This window comes from Urocampus carinirostris, chromosome 3 (genome assembly GCF_059441175.1).
Source record: "Urocampus carinirostris isolate Australia breed hairy pipefish chromosome 3, RoL_Ucar_1.0, whole genome shotgun sequence".
Lineage (NCBI taxonomy): Eukaryota > Metazoa > Chordata > Actinopteri > Syngnathiformes > Syngnathidae > Urocampus > Urocampus carinirostris.
In genome coordinates, this window is record NC_142351.1 from 16394385 (window position 1) to 16417035 (window position 22651).

At 38.4% G+C, this 22651-nt stretch overlaps 1 protein-coding gene and 1 pseudogene across 3 annotated transcripts; one reads left to right on the top strand and one right to left on the bottom strand.

Annotated features, from left to right (window-relative positions):
• Positions 1–4046: 4046 nt before the first annotated feature.
• On the bottom strand, positions 4047–21059 carry dzip1 (DAZ interacting zinc finger protein 1). Of its 3 annotated transcripts, none has more exons than XM_088330853.1 (20): positions 20836–21059; positions 20559–20764; positions 19823–20416; positions 16142–16226; positions 15951–16066; positions 15839–15878; positions 15643–15752; positions 15454–15573; positions 15315–15377; positions 15110–15238; positions 12526–12577; positions 12397–12447; positions 11933–11992; positions 11066–11229; positions 10779–10977; positions 8583–8757; positions 7078–7436; positions 6604–6725; positions 5495–5672; positions 4047–4421 (listed from the first exon to the last, which is right to left on the bottom strand). In XM_088330853.1, exons 2-20 carry the CDS (start codon positions 20559–20561, stop codon positions 4333–4335), a joined length of 2709 nt encoding a protein of 902 aa, XP_088186979.1. In that variant the 5' UTR covers positions 20562–20764; positions 20836–21059; the 3' UTR covers positions 4047–4332. The 3 variants fall into 3 exon arrangements, with proteins under 3 accessions (XP_088186979.1, XP_088186978.1, XP_088186980.1); XM_088330852.1 differs by having other exon boundaries at positions 20535–20764; XM_088330854.1 differs by lacking the exon at positions 11933–11992 and having other exon boundaries at positions 20535–20764; positions 20836–21058.
• LOC148368936 (U2 spliceosomal RNA) lies at positions 17239–17374 on the top strand (annotated as a pseudogene).
• Positions 21060–22651: the final 1592 nt, after the last annotated feature.

Here is a 22651-nt window from a genome sequence, read left to right on the forward strand (position 1 = left end):
AATATGATAAGTCACATCTTCGAAGATTAAAATAGCATTATAAAAATTGTCATGATTACTGATGCAAGGCACCTGAGGCTGCCCCGTTGGCACCAACCGCGTTCCTCCTATCTGCTACCCGTGACCGTCAATCATCGGATCGTGGATGCAGGTCCTGTTCTCCTTCTTAATAAAAACTGAGTAAACAAACGCAATTGGGTCCCGTGTCCGTTCCTGGTCTGTGACAAAAATATATGCCAAAATGATTTGTGTTGAGTTTGTTTGTCCATGTCTTCAATCCATTTGATCAGGCATGTTTTTATATGATCTGGGAGACTTCCTTTGGTTTTAACACAAACTTTACATTTTGCCATCCAGGTGCTAGTGTTTTTTCCCATTTGATGTACCTTTCAGGTGATTATAGCGTTCATTTTGGTGAGAGCTTTGTTGATGTAGACTTTTTGGCCCTTTAATTTAGGACTTTGCTTGGCATGTTCTCCAATGGGTTGGAAACCCCTAGCAAAAATATGGTGGTATTTTCCGTCCCGGTGGAAGCTAATAGAGGTCAACAAAGTCTTCATTTACTGTTATTTTGAAATTTTTGAGTTGAGAACTGTTTTTGTTTGGGTTGGTATTTCTTGCACTCGGCCGAACCTTTAGTCCTGTATTGATTGAATCATTGAGTAAGCACTTGATTCGAAATGATTTGCCTTGAGTTGTAGAACTTGAATCTTCTCTTCCATTTCTTTGTGTGGTTGTTGATTGTCATTTGTCATTGATGGTCTGTCGATATGTCTCGAATATCTCTGATTTTCTCACGTTCTTTCGCAATTTTCACTGCGTTGTTCTTAAGTCCCATGAAGTCGTTCTTGATTTCTGTCGTATTCCACACATCCTTGAGCTCCTTTTTTTGTTTTTGTCGTTTTCAAATTTCTCAGCATTTTTCTCAATTTTTTCATCTCTCCTGTCAAATCCTTCTTTTATAGCTGATTTTATTGAGTCCGGGATGTCCGCTTTCCTTGCTCAGGGCATTTTCTGTTTTAGTTAAAATGTAGTTAGTTGGAGTAGTAGTGGAACTGAGCAAGCGTGTGGCTAAGAGAGTACTCGGTTGGTTTGGACAAATGGAGAGGATGGATGAGGAGCAAATGTTGAAGAGGATCTACAGAGCAGAAGTCAATGGAAGGAGACCAAGAGGAAGGCCGCGATTGACGTGGATGGATGGTGTTATGAGTGCATTGCAGGAAAGAGGTCTAAATATAATGGAAGCTAGAGCTCTTGTTGGTGATAGAAAGGAGTGGAGAAGTGTTGTGAAAGGATAGTGAGATGTTTGGACGCGTTCTAAGGGATGGGCAGGGCACCCGTAGGATGCGGCAGGGGTAAACCAGTGAAAGCTGTCAGGCCCTGCTGTTGAACAAAAGAGTGTGTTGTATCACCCTGACCCGAGTTACATTGCCGCTTTCTTGAGTCCCGTTTCATCTGGTGGGACGAAAGCATGACCAACTTGGGTGCCGAGGTGTTTCACTTATTTGGGTGTTTGGGCATTTAGGTTGGCCATGGTCCAAAACATTTTGTTGTGTTTTTCGCTACTTTTTCCCTTTTTGAAAATTTTTCTTTGTTTTTGTATGCGTTTGTCTTGCTGTCGGTCACCCCTCTCAAGGGATATGGCCATGGTAGATAGATAGTTGAAATGTAGATTTGAAAAAAAAGAAAAGAAAAAAGCGGCAGCAAAAAAAGAAAAAAATCAACAACAAAATCCAAGCAGAAGCACAGATAAGTGAGGAAGACAAATGTTGCGGAGAAGCGTCCTTTCTAGAGAGACATTGAAAGAAGACATTGGATTGATATTGGCATGGTGGGCCGTGAGGGCCTGCAAGGCTGCCTCTGATGGCCTATGAAAATCATGTTATGTTTCTTCCATTTTTTTCCATCAATACTTATCAATTAATGATCGATGCTTTTTTTCTGTGTCTAGATAAAGCCACAAATGATAAATACAGTAATTCCAATTTGTCTCCCAGCTCGCTTTCATTGCTTCTATCCTGCTTGCTTTGCTTCGTAATGCGTGCTTTCATACATAAGCATTTAACCAATCACATATCACGATTACTTGTTGCTAGACTCAAGGAATCTGCCCAGACGCCTTTAATATTTTATGTGCAGGCGTCGTCCGAATACTTGCTCTGGTCCCGGAAAAGAACACGCGGCGAGACATCGAAATGTCCTTTCACCTTCAATATCTATCATATTCTCATTACCCGAATACATTATTGCAGTCTCTGAGTTGATTGGCTGTTACGTTTGACATAATGAACTCATTGTTATTATCCGTTTAAATATTTCAGAGAGGGGGGGGTTACCTTAGCTCCACAAGTCTGCGTTGGGAACCAGTTTTCCCTCTCCTGTTGTCAAACCGCAGCACAACATTAAAATTGTGATCGTTGCTTCTTCCATTTGATTGTTACAAAGATAACACACCCAATTTCCTTGCCTCGGGGGCATTTTGTGGATTCATGATTGAACATGCAGAAGCATGATAAGATCTGCTGTTTAAGGAAGGCCTGTATATTACAGAAAGTGAGGACCTTATCAAACGGATGGAATATAAAACCACTATGGTGAAAAACAGGACTGATCCAGTACTTGGTCAATTTAATCCAACTTTCCTGGTTGTTGTTTTTCTTTTAATTTTTGTTGTTTTGTATTCAATAACCAATTTTCAGTTATTATTGTGGACACATTTTGGAAGATTGTTACGGTTGCCCATTGCTCTCCATTGGGCCCGCTTGTTCGGTGCCAGCGGCTGCTCTTTGCCTGATTGGCTCCCCTCCTATTTAAATTCAGTGCGCTCATTCACTCCTTGTCAGTCCGTCAACAAACATCCTGCCTGTGTATCCAGTATCCGGTATCTATCCTGCCTGTCCCGTCCTGTATCTTGCTCCAGTCTCTAGTATCCGGTATCGATCGCATCTGTCTCGTCTTGTCCAGTATCTTGCCCCAGTCTCCAGTATCGATCCCGTCTGTCTCGTCCTGTTCGGTATCTTGCGCCAGTCTCCAGTATCGACCCCGCCTGTCTCGTCCTGTATCTTACTCGTGTATGCATTCCATCTGTCTTGCCATGTCCGGTATCTTGCTCGTGTATTGATCCCGTCTGTCCCGTCCTGTCTGGTATCTTGCTCCAATATCCGGTATCGATCCCGTCTGTCCTGCCCTGTCCGGTATCTTGGTCGTGTATCATATCGATCCAGTCTGTCCTGCCCGGTTTGGATCTCGTCTGCCTCTGGCTTCCTGTTTTCCCGCGCCTGACTTCTCTGTCTCACTTCTTCCACCCTGCGATCGCCGAATCACTGGCGTCTGTGTTACCTCATTTTTGCAGTTGTTTCGAAGTAATTCTTAATTTTCTGTCTTTCAAGTGGAATGTCCTTTTTGGAAGGTTGTTTTGTACAAGATTGCTTAATTTGGGGTGTTTTTAACTAAAAGATTGGACAGTTACAATTATTTGATTTTGCCGTTTGTTTATTTTAAGGAATTGTTTTGGGGTACAAACTTATTTTTCTGGCTTTCAAACTGACTAACCTAGTTTTTGGGAGGATGTTGTGTACAATATTACTTAAATGTGGCAGTGTTTTCAACTAAAAACTTGCTAAGAAAAATATCATTTTGGTTTTGGCAGTTCATTTAAAAAAAAAGCAATTCTTTGGTACAAACTTAATTTCTTGGTTTTCTTTTTGGGAGGTTGTTTTGTGCAACATTGCTTATTTTTAGGGGTGTTTTCAAATAAAAGCTTGGACTGATTAAAAAAAGACTTTTTGTTGTTTTTGTCTGTTTCTGTATTTATTTTTTTTTTTTTTGACCAACTCTTAATTTACTGATTTTCAAACAAAATGACTGAATGAATTTTTTGTTTTTGTTTTGGGCAGTTAATGCTTTCTGAGTTGACAAAATGACTTTGTTTTTCGGAGGTTGTTTTGCTGTAATTGCCTAATTTTAATGGTGTTTCCAACTAAGCGCTTGGATTGCTTGAAAAAAGCATTTTTGTTTTTCGCCTTTTCTTTGTCTTCGTACAAACTAGTCAAGTCAAGTTTATTTGTATAGCCCTTAATCACAAAGAGTCTCAAAGCGCTCCACAGAAAGAAGATTATTAATATACAAAATATTTGTCTAGCACTGAAGGCATATCAAATATAGGAAAAATGAAAAAGAAGCATTGAAAAAGCACATTTTAAACGATGTGCAGATTACTTGGCACGGGCATCAGAGCAAGTCTGTGTTTGAGTCCATCTTCCTTGTTTATTTGGTGAAGGTGGGTGTGGCGGTAACCAAAATATTTTTCCAGCGCCTGATGAGCCATATAGGCTAATTGATGAAATCCTCAGAGTCACAAATGTCACTGAGGTAACACAGGCTGCTCTTCAAGGTGCTTCCTGTTCCGGCCTCAGTCAAACCTGACAAGTACAAAACATATCAATGAAGAATTTTCATATCAACAACGCATGAATATTTTATCATTTTAGTCCAATTAATACAACAAGTTATTTTGAATCTGTGGTTTGTATAAAGTACACAATATCGATATGCATCTGTTCTATGGTAAGTCAAGTATCTTACATGTGTATTTAAAATTACGTTTCGTCCAGGGGTGTCAAATTATTTTGGCTGAGGGGCCACAAGTTGGAAAGTCACTCCCACAGAGGCCGTACTGGTAAATTATGGCATAATAAGTGTGTCTAAGATGTAGGGACGGGGATCTTTTGGAGGCTCACAATTAAATTACGACTGTAATTCGGCAAGTAAGTGTTGATTATGAAACATTTATTGAAGTTTTTTTGGGCTATTTTCTTTTCTTCACTAAGATTTAATATTTTGTAAAGTTTACCAACTGTGCAATTAAATTTATTTCTGCTTCATTTTATTTAACATGCATTTTCAGTGTTTTATTTCTTACTATTTATATATTTTTTTTAAATGTTAACCTGAATTTGTGAACTTCGCTGTTAGATTTCATTCACCCAGGTGCTAAAACATAATTTTGTATTTTTTAATTCAAGTTCTAACTGATAATTTCCAATTATTTGGTACAAAAACAGTAGTTTAGTAGCAAATGTTGCAGTTAGGAGAGACATCCAAGCATCACATGGAAGTGCAATCGTCTGTGACTTCTATTTTAAATAAAGTAACATTGGGGTGGTTTGGGTCCTAAATGGCAGGTCATCCCGTGTTATTTTCGATTGTTCTCGATTGTTCTCAGCTCAGGGATGCTGCTGGAAATGTGAATTTCCCTTCGGGGATGAACAAAGTATCTATCTATCTATCTATCTATCTATCTATTGTTTGATGTGATTTGGCTCATTTATCTCTTGTGCTTCTCTCAGCCCTGTTGCAGGCCGGATCCAACTCACAGGCCGTACACATTCAACCCCTCTGGTTTAGTCAAGTGACTTAAAATAGCCTAAAAGTGTCGTGCGGTTTCAATATATATTTTTAAGATTTCACTAAGGTGAACGGACAACGAACCAACCTGATTTTGGAGGCTTCCCTACAGAAGTGTCTTTTCCTGTGGACGAGTCCCACACACTTGTGCTCACTGAGTCTTGGCTCCTCAAGGCTGCTCCAGAGACGTTTGGCTCTTTTGACTTCCCTTGTCTGTCCCCAAAAGAGGAACCGCCATCGTCGCTACTCTCCTCCAGATCTGACGACTGTCCACATATTGGCACATAAACTCTCAGAATTCCAAAATAGCAATCAACTCATTCAATGCCATATCGTATGAATACGTTCGCGAAATCATTATACCTTTGTGCCAATATATTAAATTACGTTTTTATTATTTGAGTAAAAAAAAATATTATAAAGGCTCATCGGTAAGTATCAAGCCTCTGGGAATGTTTTCCATATGATAAATTGACATTAGATGGCAGGCTTTGTCCAAGCATCTTTTATTGTCCGGCGAAAGAGCGTCTGTATATGGCCCTATGTGGACAAATACTAGCAGTTAACTCTTCAACAAAGCCTTTTCCTTTTGAAGAAAACAAGGTGACAAAGTTTCGTCGTCTGGTCAGAGAAGGATGGCGTTTGATGCATGTCCGCAGGAAAGTGTTCCCCCGAGCGAACGTGGTCGCCATAGCGACCAAAATCATGTTATCAATTCACCGGAGACATCGACTGTTGGGAGCTTCTTGTAAAATTCATGCATCAGTTCAGTGTTCTTGCACTAAACTGTTATTTTGCAGGCAAAGTGCACTAGGTGTGTATGGAAAGCAGTGTTTACATATTGGAGGAATCATGTATGCAAAAAAAAAAGCACAAAGTGCAAGTTCTGCTTGAACAGCACCCTTTCACAACAAGCTGTTTTTCTCATAGGTTTTCTTGGAAATGAGTCTTTTCAAGAAACTTAGCAATGTTTAACTGTAGTTTACGAAACAATAGTAAAAGCGAGAAGCATATTTTTTTCTAATGAAAAATTAGGGTTATGTCCTATGTCTATAAAGCTACAGAACAAAATTTTATGTAAGCCTTCAATAATCAGTCAAAATGGCAAAAAAATGGCGGGCACAAGCTCTTTCAATTTGAGAAAAACGCCTGACATTGAATGAGTTAACAATGGTTGCCTTTCACAAGCAGCCTCACCAAGAAGTCCTGAACCTCATCATTGGTTGGTGGTAAGATGCTCACGCCCCCTGCTGGTTTTTTGGAGGCCTTATTTGCAATCAGGCTCTCAATTTTCCTTGCCGTTTCACTGACATTGTTTTCTAAAACAAACGTTCACAAATTATTCATAAATAACCATTTCTGAATAACCAATGATTTTCTTTTATTACATAACAGTAGGAGCATTAAAGGGGAAAAAAAAACACAAGAAAGCTTATGCGCAGCTAATGTTGACACCAGGGGTAAGATCTTAAAGGGACATTGTGTAATATTTACTATCATACTAATGTTAGTTTATATAAAAAAAATTGTGTCGAGAAATTTGTATCTCTTTTATATAGTGGTATCCCTGGATTTTTTAGATACGATTTTACCTACAGTTGACATTAGCAGTTGCAAATAAAGAAAATGATTCAATTTCATTGAACTTATTTCAAGATAGTACTTGCTTACCTTTATTCATGTTCTTTTTTTCTACGTTGCCATTTTGGCCATTAAAGTTTTGAACATGCCTGGAGTCAATCTCTTGCAGCTCACTAACATCAGAAAAGTCGTCCTCATAGTCTTCATCGTCGTCGTCATCATTCTCTAATTTCACGACCCCCGACTTGATCTCGCTTTTGAAGGACGAGAAGTTAACTGGTGCCGACTTGGCCAGGACCAAACTGGATTTTCTTGCATTGGTTTGAACCGCTCTTGCATTATGGATTCCGGATTTTGGAGATTTACCCCACTCATGTTCAGAAGGCTCGGTGTCGTCCGTGTCTGAATCATCGTCTTCTGATTCCACAAAAGTACTAACAGGCAGTGGTCTAAAACAGAAAAAAAGTTTAATTTAAAACATTCAGGTCAACATTAATTGTTTTTTTACTAGGTAATTCAGTGTTCCACAGGCCATTTGTGACAGGTTTGTCATCAGTGCGGCCAGCGCAGGTTGGATCTAATTCCTACATCAGTGCTAATTAAGCAAGGGCTCAAAATTGGGAACAATTCACTTGCAAATACAGCCACAATTAGTGTGCATGCAGGAAAAGAACATAGCTGTGGTTTGTATAAAGTGTGTTTGATCGCAGTATTTGAAAAGTATTTGAAAGTCTGTGTCCTAGGTCAGCCCCTCTCGTTAAATCCTGAGAGAAAACGAAATAGACAGAGTGACAGACAGTGTGTGAAAGCCAGAAATGGACAGAGAGACAGAGAAAGAGGGAACATGAGAGAAAGAGAGGGAAAGACAGAAGAGAGAGACACAGGGAGTGAAAGAGAGTCAGAGAGAGTGTGAAAAACTATGATAGAAAGACAAACAGAAAGAGAGATAGACTGAGAAAGTGGGGAGATACAGAGACAGAGAAAGAGAGGGCCCGTGTGAAAAGGTTGGACGGACAGAGAGACCTAGGGAGACAGAGAAAGAGAGAAAGATAGAGAGAGGCAAACTGAGAGAAGGACAGAGAGAAAGAGAAAGGGAGAGACGGACAGATAGCGAGAGACAGAGAGAAAGAGACAGGGAGTGTAAAAGACACATGGACAGACAGAGAAGGAGTGACAGGAACAGGGAGGGACAGAGAAAATAAGACATTGAGGAGAGAGAGAAAAAAGAGAGACAGACACAGAGAGAGTGATAGAGGAAAAGACCACAAATTTAGATTATCCAACTCCCATACTGTATCTGGCTTATGTTACCTAATATGATTTTACCTATTTCAAATTAATTTTTTTTCTTTATCTTTGGATCTTTTACATGTAAAAAAAAAGATATTTCAAAATATTGAAATGTTTGATGCAATATGGCCCCATTTCACCCGAACCTAACACTGGCGGCCCCCTAGTAAATTATGACCCCCTGATGAAAATAAGAGCAAACAGGAATCCTTTAATGAAAAACCATTCGGATAAATGTTGGTGGTGATAATTCAGAGCTTCCAGGCCTATGTAAGTATTGTAAATAAAGAATGAATTTTACTTACTTGGGATTGTTTTCTTTCCGAGCAACGTTGTGGATGGGTGTAGACGTTTTTGGTTGGAAGGTGGTCTTGACTCTTGGTGCAGGTTGTGGAGTCTTAGCTTGTCGAGTTGCAGCTTCACGGATGCCCTGCGATGCTTTGGAGGGTAAACTACTGGATCGAGGCCGGGTCTGCAGCACTACACAAGACAGACAATGTGTTAAGCCGCTGACACACCAAAATCATTTCCAGTTACTAATATTGGCAGAGAGTGAGAGTCTAAATCGGGGGTGTCAATCATACGGCCCGCCAACGGATTTAATCCGGCCCGCGAGATGATAGAGAAGCACAAGAGAAAAATGAGCCACAGCACGACAAACAATGACCCGCAGTTTTGAAAATCTCTACTGGATGTCGCCAAAGTTAGTTGCCACTTCTAAAGCAAACCACTTACTGTAGCTGTGTTTGCAAACATGCCATTTATCAACCAGAGAACATGTGAGGGGACACCTATCTTGATGTTATTTTACTTAGATTATAAGTCACAGACGTGCTGTATAAGGCAATACGATACGACTCACATGTGGTCCGTGGATGTTTTTCTTAACTGCTACTAATCAACGCGTTTTATCCCCAGGGTTTGAAAATTATTATTATATACCTGGATTAAAAAAACAGAAAATGAATTAATAATAAAGTTATAAATATAGTAATAACAATAAAATAATTAAGTTTAAAGAAGCTTAAGATCCTTTCTAAAATAGATATGAACTCTAACGGCAAAGTTTACAAATTCAGGTCAGCATTTTAATAAAAAAATAAATAAAAATCAGAAAAAGACATCAATAACGCAATATTTGCACTTCAATTTGTGTTTGTGTGCTATTTTTGTCACTTTCCGATTTGCATTACTTTTTTTTATTTAAATCAAGGGTTTCCAACATGGTGCTCGCCGGCCACAGGGTGCCCCCCTGAGGAATGCTGAGGTGCCCGCGGACCTGTTCTGAAAATAGCTCACCAGTGCTAGGTCTTGTCAACCCTTGTTCTAATAATTAACTAATTAACTAAGATAGTAACAACAGTGACAGTAATAACACGTTAAGTTATTTTAGAAATGCATATCAAACTGGGTGCCCTTTGTGCTAATTAGTAACAAAAAATAGCTCTCAGTTTTAAAAAGATTGGAGACCCCTGAGGTAAACCAACTGTAGTAGAAAAGGAAATTAATTATTGTTTTGCTTTTTTTAATACAAATGCACAGTAATCACCACTAAAAGAGTTTACGTCTAGTGAAGGGGAAAAAAAGGTAAGGTAAGACTCTGAAGTTTTGTCACAAACTGAAATAATTACTGCAAGTTCTATTAACACTGACATAATTGGAGTTGGAACATACAGAAATAGAATGTTTTTATTCTCACCTGATATTTTTGTATTTAAATATCTACAAATATGTGTAGCATCTTAGCTGGAAAACAGACGAGACAATAGCTTGAAGCCTAGTACTTTGTCAAATTTGTTCACAATCTGTAAAACTAAACATTGTATTTTACACATTTTTCTAGAATAGAATAGAATAGAATATGCCTTTATTGTCATTGTTACAACATGGGATATAAGGATAAGTTTAGGCATGGTCACTTGGAGACGACCAGTTTACAACACTAAAACCTTTGAAAATGTGTATTTTATTTTGGCCAATGTTTCAGACATTGTGAAAGAGTTGTAAATGTTTGACTTCTCTTCCCAGAAGTCAATCAATGATTGTGCACATTTGTGAGAAATAATCGTGCGTAAAAATGAATCTCGAATGGTGTAGGGCACGTTTCTTTTCTCGACTCTGATCTCGATACACCCCCGGAAAATGGCATAAAATTACCCATCATCCGAATTGGTTACTACTGGCTGAAGATATGCGGAGCTACAGGAGGAGATCTTCATTTTATCAAACAGGCCTAAATGGGCTAATGCGGGCTGTGGACAGTGGGGAAAAAAAGTGTGCTATTGGCTGCAACTGGTGTCAATCAAAAGGTCAGAGGCTAACGACCATATTGGGAATAATTTTACGAATGTTTATTTTTAAATGGGAGTTTTTGAGCGAAATGAAGGGATAACTACAAGAACGTCAGAAAAAGCAGAAATAATTTTAGTCTGATTTTTTGAGGGGGGAGGGGGCGTCTGAACGTTAAGGGGTTAATAGAAAGTCATCTGAGTTTATCATACCCTGAACAGCGTGTCTGGATTTGTTTGGCGACTGGGGATAGGTTTCCTTCCTCTTCAAAAGAATCTTCCTCTCCAAAGTGTTAGTTATGTCTACACGATGGCGCCAGTAATCTGGAAACTTCTTTGCCAGGCTCTGACGCTTCGTGTGTAAATGAGTAAGAATGGACTTCAGTTCTTTGGTTTGAAGTTTTTGCTGTTCCTGGGAAAGGTGCCCAAAAAATTGCAAGAATTAAAAAGAAAAAACACAAAAAAATACTTCCATCGTGTAATTGCTCTTTGGAGCTTACCGGTTTCACCCCCAAGCTCTCCAGCTCCGTAATGACAACCTGCTCGAGGTGCCGCTTGATTTCGGCCTTGTTAGGGGTTCTTCTGAATGAAACCTTGAGTTTCTTCTCTGGAAGAATCTCTGGCTTTTTCCCCACTGTCCTCTTCTCGGGAAAGGTGGTCAAGTCTGTAAAATATTTTTAACAGTTAAATGGGTTGATTTATTTTCTTGAATGTACTGTAGGTCACGAGTGGACATTTGGATCTTTTATGGAGGAAGGGTTCAATTGTTAACTTATTGTTTTGGGGCTCTGAGTTGGTCTTAGTCCGTCAAAAATACATTAATCCATCGCTATAACATTTTCGCTACTTTGTGCATTGTGTTCTGCATTCTGATTAGCTAAATAATCTCCCTTCTTATTATCATTAGACGATATAGTAGTTATTTAGGGTTTGTTCTTTAGTTTCAGTGTATAATATTGTATTTAATTGAATAATTGTAAAATAATAAAGGATTAGGTTCATTTTGGAACCTAATCCATGCGATAAATTCGGAGTTACTGTAATTTAAATAGCTGCGTTCCTCTTGGAGGAACAGGAACGGAGAAAATTAAAAAAAAAACAAAAAAACAGTAATGCAATGATGACCAATAATTTTTTAGTTGAAAGAAGGCAAAAACGACTTCAAAATCATCGCACCGAAGTGGTTTGAAGTTAGACTGACGCACTACAACTTTCGACTTGTGGTCCGAGGAAAACAAAATAAATAACCAACACAAACGATGGTCTCAGTCACACCAACGCTGAGAAAACGACTGCTCAACAGATGCTGATGATGATCCATGCAAACAACATGCAGTAGACCAACTCAGCTTCAAGATCTGTTTTACCTTCCTCCTCTTCTGACAACTCTTGTATTGGATCCAGCTGAGTAACAGAGATGTGCTCCTCTAATAGAGCAGCAAAAGGGGTTGATAGGAAGTTTGGGAGATAAAACAGGGGTTATAAGAGAAGAGGGATAAAAATGGAGTGGGCATGTTCTCCCGCCCCTTAAAAAGCCAACATGCAATAAATAATCATCTTAGGAAATTCTGGGACAGGGGTGGGCAAACTTTTGGAGTGTACAGCTGCTTTAGGTTAAAAAAAATGGCAGAATAGGGGAACCCACATGAAGGGAACCTGGGGACAAGAGTAGTATTTTTTTAACAATATTATAAAGATATTCTCATTTATAACATATTTGTTCAGGGAGCCAGATTAAAAAAGTCTGACTGTATGTTGCCCCTGGGACATAGTTTTCCCATCCCTGATGTAGGAGTACATTTTACATTCTCTTTTCAAAGTCAGAACTTACCAAGTAAAACTTTCTTTGGCTCAGGCTCTTGCGTAGGTGCACTTGCTAACACTAGAAAACAGAGAAGAAAAGCTTCAAGTTCATGTTGATGATTTGCTGCTAAAAAATGCTCCAAAGAGAATTCCTTACCTGGTGCTTTAAGTGCTTTACTGGGTCGGTGTGAATGTTCTGTATTCCGTAACTGGAAGATAAATGGAACAAAAAAGTATGTAAGGTTGCCATGAACATTTGCGATCTGGATGCATCTGTTCTCCGTGAGGTATCAATCACCAGCACCATTTTTAAGTATGTACTGTCAGTGGAGATTATAAATGACCCATACTCAAAGTGACGCTGTGTAAAATGTGACTACTAAATATCGCTGTATTGTTTAGTGCAACTGACAATAAGTGCTACCAAGCACAAGGAAGATTACAAACTACAGAGAATCAAAGAGGCCAAACTGCACAATTATTTTCCCAGCATTTCAGCAGGGTATGTTTTTTGGGGGGGTACTCATTATAACACGATAGCAGACATTCATGTCAGCTCCCTCCTATTTTGTAAAATTAATAAGAAGATTCTGACCTATGAGTGTTTAAAAAATGCACGTTTATACCATAGTTTATGTATTTTTGCTTATCATTCAAACCAGCATTATTTTTTCAAATGAATCAAGTTGTTTTTTACCACAAGGAGGCGCAAAATAATACATAATTAAGCAGTTTCCACACCACTAAGCTGTGTAATACTCTAGAGCAGGGCTTTCCAACGTAGTGCAGGCAGGCGCCAGGTTACCCCTAAAGAAAGCTGAGGTGCCTGCGGACCTGTTCTGAGAATAGCTCACCAATGCTGGGTAATTGTAAATGTCTGGTAAAACGACTTTTTTAGTGGTTGACTGAATCTTTTAAACCCTACTTCCAACAATTAAACTGGTAATAACATAGTAACTACATAGTAATGGCATAAGTTATTTTAGAAATGCATATCAAACTGGGTTCCTTTTGCTTCAATTAGTAACAAAAAGTAGCTTTAGGTGTAAAAAAGGTTGGTGACCCCTTAGAGGCAGAGTCTATGCCTGACAATTACCTTTACACAAGAGGAAGTTCAATAGAACACTCACATGCTGCTAGGCTACCTCATGTTGCATTTATGATTTTTTGAATCCAATTATGTGATCGAAAATGGGGACTGATAACATGGTGGCTGACTCAAATGCTATCTGATGTGGTCACACAATAAGGATTAAGATGAATGTACTGTAGAGGGTTTTTATGAATTCATAACTCTAAATGGCAGGCATGAGAAACATACGATCGGCGGGCCTGATACAGCCAGTTGGATGATTAAATAAGGCCTGCCATTAATTTCTGATTATGTCAAAAAAAGAAGCAAGTCTCTAGGTCATTTCTATTAAATGTTTTTTTTTTAATAAATGTAAACCAAATGCTCTCTTCAGCCACAAGAGGGCAGTGTTGAGTTTAAATAGTGTGGTGAGTTGGTTCAGGTGAGAAACTGTATTCACTCAACAGTTACAATAAACCAGTTAACGCATTCAATGCCAGACATGAAAATTAGTAACAAATAGTTCCTTGATCTTTATTAATAAATGCATCCATGGCAACGGTTACACATTAAAAAGTTTTTTTTTTAATCCAAACTATTTTCATGCACAAAAAAAATCTTACTCCATATTAAAAGATATTTAAAAAACAAAACAAACACGTGCTGGTTCAAAACCAGAAGTGGCACGTGTGTTGAAGCGAACGATTCGACGAAAGATAATAAACAAAAGAATACTCCTAGCAAGAAAAGGACTTTTCTGCCAAGATGGACTAAATTATATTCCTGGTGACGCTATGAGGAGGATGATAATGGATTGGACCTTGAGAAGGCTTTACAACTGTGGCGGGACAGCAAACCACGAATAATATATGAACTGAAAAATCTGAAGCTATAACTGCTTTGTATTACCACTTCACTGTGATGATTAAAACTAAATGAAAATATAGATTAATATAATTATTTCAGCAATATTATTTTATATAATGTACAATATTGTTGGGAACTGAAAAATCTTGAAGTGATAGCTGATTTGTATTACCAATAAACTGTGATAATTAAAACTGAATTAATATATAAATTCATATTATATATTTGTCGCCGATTTACAATTTCAACCTCGATAACACTAAATTTTGGGGACCCATAGATCTCTGTTGGGACCCATAGATTTTTGAACATGTGAGTCCCCGGGACCCATCAATTTTCAGAGGTAAAATGAACATTGAGTGTAGTGGAGGTGAAATTGCATTTATCATCAGGAAAGTTAAAAGAAAAAGTTCCCTGAAATCAAACGCACCCCATTGATGGAACCATTGCTTAAGTTAAACAGGTATCTAGTGGGTGTTAAATAACAAAAAAACATTCGTTTTAACATTTATTATAATTCTTAAACTTATGGTTGGGAAAACCTGTCTTGTCTTTTTAACACTTCTATACACCGAATGTGGTGGTCAGCTGTGCGTATGAATATTTATTCGAATGAGACTATTTCAGGACAAGTATCAACTTCCTGTAGATTGAGCTCCCTATTCAGTGTGCAGTATCATCATCATATCACTCAGTGCTTACAGCAAATACAGGAAATCCTGAACAAGGGCTGTTCTTCCATTTAGCTTCCGCCTTTGCACACATTCACGGCAGATGTTAATGAATGCAAAACAGTCCCAACCTGCTCCCTCTGATCGCGGATGGTTTGCTCCTTCTCCTGCAGCTTGCTTCTCATCTCTTGCAGCTGCCTTTTGCTGCACTCCTGGTGCTCCAACATTGACGTCTGCAATCTGCTCAACTCCTTCTGCAACTAAAAAGGACAAAATCTTTTCTCAGGACTAGTTGGAATTTTAAGTTGGAGTTGGGATTAAAAAATTGTATTGTACATCGTTCCTTTCTGACTCATGAAGATTTGTGATTTTTTCAAGCCTGGACTCCCATTTTTTGTCCTGAAAGGCATTTTTTTGCAAGTATTAGTTTGGAAAAAAGAAAAACTGCTACTTTATATATGCCTTTGATACGTACCTGATGCTTTTGTTGATGCTCCAGGTTTTGAATGGCCTGTATCTGTACCATCTCCGCTGCTTTAAAATGATCTAATTCTTTATGGAGTTCTATTTCTTTGGAATACTGCTGCTTTCCATCCTAGAGTTAGAAAAAATTAAAGTTAAAAAGTGTCTGAATAGAGAAGGAAGATAACTATCTTCCTCTTGCCTCTGCTGATCTTGAATGTATGACGTTTTGATGTTGAATGAGATCTTTCAGATTTTTAATTTCTAGTTTGAGGCTCTCAATTTGAGATTTCTTCTCGCTTTCTCGCATTTCTAAAAACAAGACATAAGAATTGTGAAAATAATCTAGATGCAATTGCCACAAAATAATAATTCTACTAAATTGCTAGTTAACTCACGTTGCTCACTCTCTTCTATGTGTCGCTGTAGTTTCTGGTTCTGTGGACAAGAGTGATTGTAACAACCTGAAATAAATTTTAAAGGACACTACATCAGTTTTTGGACTCATACCTCGGCTTTTTTAGCCTCCAATGACTGTTGCTGTTGAACAATCTGCTCCTTCAGACTGCTCATCTCTAGTTTCAGGGCTTGAATTTGAGATTTCTCCTCATTGCTCGAATATAGTTCTGGTAAAACCAGTAAAAATCCTAAACACGAGTATTTGCTGTGTTATGTGGAAAAGTGATGTTGATGTGACTTACGCATATCATGCTCATCCGGGTGGCGCCTCTGCATGTGACTCTGAAGGAATGAACTGCTGAGGAACTTCTTTTTACAAAATGAGCACTAAAACACAACAAAAGTGGGTGTTTTAATAAAGCAAATTAGAACTTAAATATCCTGGGTCATCAAGACAAGCACTTCAGTAAGTCAATTGTTAATTTTTTTAAGACAAGACCAACATGATTTGCATACTATTACTTTTTCAGGTGGCGTTCATGCAATGAGTGAGATCTTTTTGTTCATCATTGCAGAAGAACTGTGTTCTCCTATACAACTTGAGGAGCATTGCTCTATTAATTATTGAGCAGCAACTGTTAGTGAGCTCCTTGAGCACACCTAGCAACCGCAAGCTGTCATAACAAACTGTCTGTCACCTTGACAACTGCTTAGCCCAGCCAGAAGCAGAAATGTATTTAAGAAATCAAAGCATACATATCTTAATTGTGATATAAATTTCCCAATATATCATCCTGTTCTAGATCATGAACTACAGCATTAATTTGCTTCAGTAAGAAACCTAACTAAAAACAAATAGCCTGTTTGTCTACTACTTGGCACCCCTTTCTAAGTGGATTAAAAACTCAACTGAACCCACCATCTGCTGGGCAGAAGCACATATACCTTTTCCTGTCCCCAAAAAAACATTGAAGTTTTAGAGTTTGGTGGTGTGAAAAAATGAATATTTGATCTATGCTTCTGCTTCTGTTAAAAGTATATATTTGATCTCTAGACTTAAATGTTTTGCCTTTAAGTTCATGCTCTAAGAGGGAAGGAGCATAGGGAATAGGGTACCGTATTTTCACGACTATAAGGTGCACGGGGTTATGAAGCGCACCCCCCAAAAATAGTTTTTCTGTCATGTATTTTTCCATACATAAGGCGCACCGGACTATAAGGCGCTACAGTGGGAACGTCAACAAAACAGTTGAGTCAAATGTATTAACCCCTTAACATGCCGACGGCTCGCAAAGAAGCAAATATGTGTCTCAGACATGTACGGATATGGCGTCTGTATGATGATTGCTCGGACCTTAATTTGGCCGGTCAGGCGGTCGGCAACCTATGGCAAGCGTGGGTTACGACTGGCCTTTTGGCTAAGATCAAGTGTAGTATCTTTGATTTTTGCATTTCGGAGATGGAATATGAGCTTGCTCTGTCCACTCCACGCATCGGCCCGGTATTGCAGTACCTCCGGGAACGGTGCATTCGCAATGATCGCAGCAAGGCTTTAGGGCTAGGACCTTAGCTTGGCCTTTTGGCTGAGAGTAAGTGTCCCGGCTCCTAGGCATTGTAGCGTATTATGAACTGACCGATAACGGATAATGGATAATGAATAACGAAGATAGATCAATAACCCTTAAAAACCCCAAACCCCCGTCTGTATGATGTCACCAATCACTCAAATGAGTCATTCCACATATCATTAGGAAGGTTCTTAGTTTCTATTTTCTTTTTCGATGGCAACTGTGTGGACAGCAAAGTAAGAATTTCATTGAGCTGGGAATTGTGGTTCTTTACTGTGCATATGACAATAAACACTTTGAATTGAATTGAATTGAAAAACAGACTCATCACAGAAACATCAAGATCAGTCTGGACCAAGATACTAGAAAAATATAAAGCCAGGGTAGCTCACCAAAGTTGTCTTGCAGCCATTACGTTCAATAATAATACGCAACCATGGTCCCCTTACTTCCGGAGTGTAGTAAATCCAACCGTGTAAAATATTTAGACACTCCAAAACACGCAATAATGCCGACAAATAAAAGAAAAAATACGCCGAGAAGCATCTGCATCAATGGACGTTGCTTGTTGCTGGCTGTCTGTTTAGCCCCATAATTCCTGTTTACAAATATGGACTATAGTAGTAAAAAATGTTTTCTCCAGGCCGTAGAGCAACCAAACAGGTGATTCACATTTTTTTCGGCCAATTGCAGACTTTGTCTTGCCCCGCTTTAGCCTATGCGAGCCTGTAAATGCTTAATAAGGACCCGCCTCCTTTACCTCAGACTAACTTTAGTCAATAGTGACCGATTCAAATGATGATTGACACATTGGTTAGGAGATGAAACACTGGTGAATATATACCAGCATGAATAACGCACTACTTCATCTCCCGGGGAAAATCTAGTCGGCAGCTCTTTGCCTTAGTTGCGAGACCTTGCGACTCAATATTGATACATATATAAGGCGCACTGTATTATAAGGCCAATGGTAAGCTTTTAAAAAAATTAATGCTTTTAAGTGCGCCTTATAGTCGTAAAAATACGGTGATACCTTGCCATATCACGGTTCTTTCTCCCTATTGGCTCCCAAACCGCTCTTCAGATTTTTGTTGTTTCTTTAACTGATGTACTACCAATAATGATTCAGATTCAGATTCAGATCTACTTTATTGTCATTCTAGTACACGTGTATACAGAACGAAATGTCGATACATCTGACCCGCACAGTTTCCTTGAATGTACAGATATAAATAAAATGTACTGATTTGGAGTCTTGATGTAATGATGTAACAATATTCATGAAATGAATTAATTAAAGATGTATTGTAGTACTGTTTAATACTAGCCTTATTTATTTCACTCTACAATGAACTTTTAACAAATTTAAACTTTGATTGTTTTATACTAAGCAACTTAAAGGAAAGCAACACAAAATTCCCTGAAAGAGAAACTATACAACAAAACACAAATTAAAAATAACTCTTCATTGCTATAGAGAAACAACAACTATTACATGAAATAACTTTTAACTATTTACAATTATAATTTTAACTTATGTAGACTAAAAACAATATAAAACACGCAAAATTATAAATTAAAATGTGCAAGAGAAGAAAAATATAATTAGTCTCTACTAAATATTATTATTATATTATTATTATATTGGCATTTAGGAACACAGAGTGACTGAGTCAGGTTCTTCTGTCGGTGACATATAAAATTAAGATGAGTCCAAATTGGGATCATATGACTCATTTAAAAAAAAAATTCTTTCCTTCTTTTTCACTCTCTCCTCTCTTTAACCCGTCCCTTCACTCTCTTGTGCTGTGCCGCAGAGGAAAAACACTCATTCAGAAGAGTCACTATTTGTTCCGATTGTACTTTGTATTTTTTTTCATAACCCTTTTAAATTTTTCTCCTGTTCAATCTAACAGAAAACGTTGTTAATTATTGCAATTTGAAGTTGTCGGTTCACATTGGTTATTAAAATTACAATTTTAAAGTACAAAAGTAAAAAAATAATAATTAGAAAGTACAGTATCTATGTTTATTGTTGATGTGGGCTATGTTTTGTGTAATGCTGCCAAAGCAACATGGATTGCAGCTTGGTCATCCTGGGAAATTGCCTCTTGTGTGGCCCCCTATCAAGGTTTCTTACTTTCCTCATTCTAGGGTTTTTGAGTTGATCTTTGCCCCCATGCAGGTTTCAGATCAGGGGATGTTGTGATTTTGGCCTGTGCAGGCCTTTGAGACTTTTTTGATAAACTACAATACAAATAAAAGTGACTTAAATTTATAGTCATTGTAAAAAAAAAAGAAAAATCCTTCACAGATTTTGCCTATTGCGGTTTCTTTTGTAACATCACTTGATTCAAGTTCATTCAAACACAATTAAACCAACTCTTCAGAGAGAATGTGGTGTGTCAGCAGTACCTTTTGACTGTTGGTCATTTGCGGGGCAAACAGAGTTTGCTGTTTTCTTATGATCTTCCGCCTGTTTTTAAGCTCAGCTGTCATCTCACTCATGCTCTCCTCCTGCTTCTTCAACTGAGCCAGTAGCTGCTCCTGCTGCATGTTGGTGCTCGCCAGCCTTTCCTCGGCCGTTTGCAAATTGAGTGAGAGGCATTCCTGACAGTGGAGGAGCCATTCGACTGTGAGCTGGGCCAACTGGAGGATCTTGATCAGAGCTCGATCTACGGGGCTCTGGCAACGCTGACATCGCTCCCCATCCAAGCTGCAGAAGGTCACTGTGCTTATGTGCTCCTGTAGGACATCCACATCTAGCTGGCTGATCACCTGATCAATATCTACTGCATGGATTCGCCTCCAGTCTACACTTTCCCTACGCTGGCGGAACCTGAAGGGCAGAATGGAGGGTGGCACACCAGATGGAGCCATGCCCTGTGCACACTGAACCTTTAAAGAGTGCTGGCTGAGTGGTGAATTCAAGAGGGATGGGATCCCTGCTGATGAATGATTCCCTTGAGTGTCACCGCTGTAGGGGTAGTAGACTCCGTCCTGAAATGGCTGAAACGGACAATAAAGCACGCCATTGACACATGGCTCATCGTGCGAACCTTCATCAATCACATAACATAGAAACGCTATTTCAGACAACAGCATTTTCGATAAAAATCTAATCTACCTGCTTCAGTCGCGATCTCCTTACCATCTCCAAATCATACAGAAAGAAATTGCGAATCGAGGAGTCGTGCTTTATCGGTGGTTCCGCCTTCTCTCCGACACGAGGACAAACGCCGTACCAGCGTTGCCTTGGAAACAGAAAGGAGCTTCCCCAAGGAGAGCTATGTTATGAAAACACTGCAGGCAATCAGCTTAATGTTTATCCATCATCAACAGCGGACGGAGTGCGACCTGAGGGAGGAAATTAATACTTCTCAAAAAATATGAATTCCACCATGTCACGTTAGCAGCAGCAAGCTAACCTGCAGTGAACGAAGATTTAACGAAAACGGTCGTCGGGTGTTTCAGCTAGGACTGCTAATCCCACGGACAATACAATTCCTTGATGGATTTTGAGACTCTCTTGAGTTCAAGATGAACAATGCAATGCGTGTTTGAACTTGTCCACAGAGCGCCACTAACTTCATGAAGAACCACGAAACACAGTGTTGTTTTTTTTCTCCATCTTCCATGGAAGTCTTCTCAACGGGAATATTTTTTTTCTGACAGATTTTTGTTAGCTTTTAAACAAAGCCAGACCGTTAAAATGTCATCAATTTGGTCAAAAGTGAACATATATGATTAAATGATTCACAACAATTGTAAAAAATAGACTTACAGTGGCTGTTTTCGACGTAAATAAATGCTTGAAACACTTTGGAAAAGTTATCTTGCCGTGTTGTCCCCGAAGAATTTGGGGGAGACTTACGTACTAACATCCGGTACCTTCAAAATAAATCCGAAGAATCGAGTTTTAGATACATTATTAAAAAATGTTTAAGCAAATTTAGACATTTACAGACTAATATTATTTCAAACATTACAAGTAAAGATGCATACTTTATCGATAACACACGCTTTATTAACTGAGCAACATCTGGTTGCAATTGCATTTGTATATTTACTTAATTAGTTAACATATGATGTAATATAATAATAGTAATAATAATATAATAATTATAATAATAATCTCATGTATTTGTCAATAAACAGAAAGAGTTATTGTTTGAATCCTCACTTTTCTAACTTACTTTTGAGCGTACGTTGTTGGGATATTGAGGGGTGAGCATCAGGCTGTTGGGTTTATGTTGACAGTAGAGATTTGTGCTTTCGATCTGATACAAAGGAAAAACAACGTTGATCCTAATACATATTTTTTAGGTTTGTTTTTATTTTTGCACTGAATATAAATCCCATTCGCATAATTTTTAAGACGAATTTGGGGCAACGTGTTTAAAAAAATGGTACCTTCAAAGTAAAAAACTATGATGACAAATTCTGCCATTTTTTCAGTCTCTGATACGAGGACTGTGGTTTCTATGACGTTAAGTTCCTCAGAGTCATCCAGCTCTGCCCTGTATAATTTCTTTAAATTGCACACACACGTCTGATAAAATAACAAAAGCAATTGAGACACTAAAAGTGTCGATAAAACCTCATATTGTTGGAATGTGATATGGTGAAATTGTGAATGTGTTTAATTGCTGTTTAAAATGTCGACAAAAAATGTTCAAACGTCATATTGTTAGAAAATAATATAACGAAATTGTGAATATGCTTAATTGCTGTTAAAAGTGTCAAGAAAAATTGTTCAAACCTCACATTGTTTATTTGCTGTTAAATGTGTCAATAAAATTGTTCAAACCAAACCAAACTCCCATATATAATTTTGATTGTGATTAAAACGTGGGATTTGTGCGTGACTGGAACAGTATAACGTAAAATAATGCTTAATTTCACATAGCGGTAGTCTAAACCTAGTAATCTTATTAAACAGATACTGTAATAGTTACAGTAACGAGATTGCAAATTGAGACAAATAGCTTTTCAGGCATGTAAGTTAAGTGTTTAACAATCAAGAGGACAAAATGTTCAAAAGGTTTTGGTATGAATTGAAAAAACGATGCATTTTACCTTACTTTTAACATGAGTATCCATGTTGGCTTGGAGATAAATGGGCGCAACCAGGCTGTACTTGCCCAAAACACACCACAAGAAACACCCCTACAACCTTAGTGGTTAAGGGATCCGACCGACCGACTAGCCAACCAAGGCAACAATCTACTGTTAAATGTAGTC